This window comes from Tarenaya hassleriana, unplaced genomic scaffold (assembly GCF_000463585.1).
Source record: "Tarenaya hassleriana unplaced genomic scaffold, ASM46358v1 Cleome683, whole genome shotgun sequence".
Taxonomy (NCBI): domain Eukaryota; kingdom Viridiplantae; phylum Streptophyta; class Magnoliopsida; order Brassicales; family Cleomaceae; genus Tarenaya; species Tarenaya hassleriana.
The window spans coordinates 20,231-21,766 of record NW_010969381.1 but is presented as its reverse complement, the minus strand read 5'-3'; the positions used below and the strand labels follow the sequence as shown (position 1 = coordinate 21,766).

Sequence of the window (1,536 nt, the reverse complement as noted above, 5' to 3'; positions counted from 1 at the left end):
TAGTATATATGCAACCAAATCACTGAAACAGGAAATGCCGTTATATAATCACGTTCGAGCTAGGCCAAGAAAAGAAGCAATAAGAAATGTGATTTGATAATCACCGTGACAATGCAATCAAGCTTGACCTCCGATTCTAACTGTTCATCCAACCAAAGAACAGAAGCCAGAGGCGCTGGATTTGCCAAACCAGTAGTCTCCAGCAATATATGATCAAGCCTAACACAAGAAATCAGAAACAGAAGAACATCAAATATACTAAATTCACATCCCTTTCTTCAAATTGTAAGCGGAAATAATTTACACCCTTTCTCGAAAACCCGGGTTGTCCTGGATTTTAATTCCTCAGCTCCAACAATCAAAAGGAAGCTTAAAGACAAAACAATTGAACGCATAACCAAGGACTTCACCAAAAAACTTGGAGCTTTTCAACTCATGAACATCGCGTATCTCTCACCATGCCAAAAGCCCCGAAATATTCACGATTCCGACCAGAATAAGACAATCAGAAGACAAATTTCAGAGTACAAACTCGGTTGGGATCGGAAACGAGAAAGAAAGAGCCAAAACGACCTGTCTTTTCTCTGCACAAGCTGCTCAAGAGCTTGAACAAGACTATGTTTTACCGTGCAGCAAATACAGCCATTAGCAAGCTCAACCCATTCTTCGATAAGTGCACCTCCTTCCCCTTCGTTAATCATGGCCCTCTCCACTCCTATCTCCTCGCCAAACTCATTCAATATCACCGCGATTCTCTTCCCGTGGTTCCCATTCAATATATAATTCACAAGCTGTGAAAATCAATCAGACAATAGCGTAACCAATCGCAGACCAGAACCCATATCATTAATCAGCGAAAAGAGCAAAACCCCATTCGACGAATTGGAGGGTATTATCAGTTGCTTACGGTGGATTTTCCGGCGCCGAGATAGCCGGTGATGACGGTGACACCCACCGAAACAGTGACGCATCGTTCTTTTTCCGGCGTAGTCAGTCCGTAGGAGAAGGCAGGTTCGATTAGGACAGCCATGGGAGGCTCTTCGTCGTCCGCCATTTCCACTCTTTCGCCTTCTTCTCCGCCGTCGCCGGTTTTATGCCTGCGCGAAGAACCTTCTAAATGCATAAGAGACTTCACCGCAACCATCGATGCCTTTTTCGACAGGTGCGATTGTGACCCATAGTTTATTCTCATCAATTTCATACACCAAGTTTTAAATGTTCACTCTAAGTCCTTAATCTGATGATCAAATGGTTAATCATATGTATACAAAAAAAAAATTTACTTGAATTGATTAATCGAAAAGCTATATACCAATTATATATGTGAATTAGTAAAGATTGAAAATAATATCCAAGATACACATGATTCACTCAGTTCGCATATCATGTTCGATAGAATTAAAAAAAAAAAAATCAAAACCCCAAACACTAATTAAATCGTATAATTAAATTATAAACTCTCAAGGTATATACATATTTCCTTACTTCATCATGGAGTCTTGTAGTAGCCGAACTTCGAATAAAGCTTTGTTACAA

The 1,536-nt window shown here is 40.2% G+C and overlaps 1 protein-coding gene across 2 annotated transcripts; it reads right to left on the bottom strand.

Moving 5' to 3' along the window:
* Nucleotides 1–46: 46 nt before the first annotated feature.
* On the bottom strand, nucleotides 47–1,163 carry LOC104800364 (COBW domain-containing protein 1-like). 2 transcript variants are annotated; one of them, XM_010523163.1, is made up of 3 exons: nucleotides 908–1,163; nucleotides 574–791; nucleotides 47–219 (listed from the first exon to the last, which is right to left on the bottom strand). In XM_010523163.1, the coding sequence occupies exons 1-3, from the start codon at nucleotides 1,142–1,144 to the stop codon at nucleotides 60–62; spliced, it is 615 nt and encodes a 204-aa protein (XP_010521465.1). In that variant the 5' UTR covers nucleotides 1,145–1,163; the 3' UTR covers nucleotides 47–59. The 2 variants fall into 2 exon arrangements, with proteins under 2 accessions (XP_010521465.1, XP_019056470.1); XM_019200925.1 differs by having other exon boundaries at nucleotides 131–219; nucleotides 627–791.
* Nucleotides 1,164–1,536: the final 373 nt, after the last annotated feature.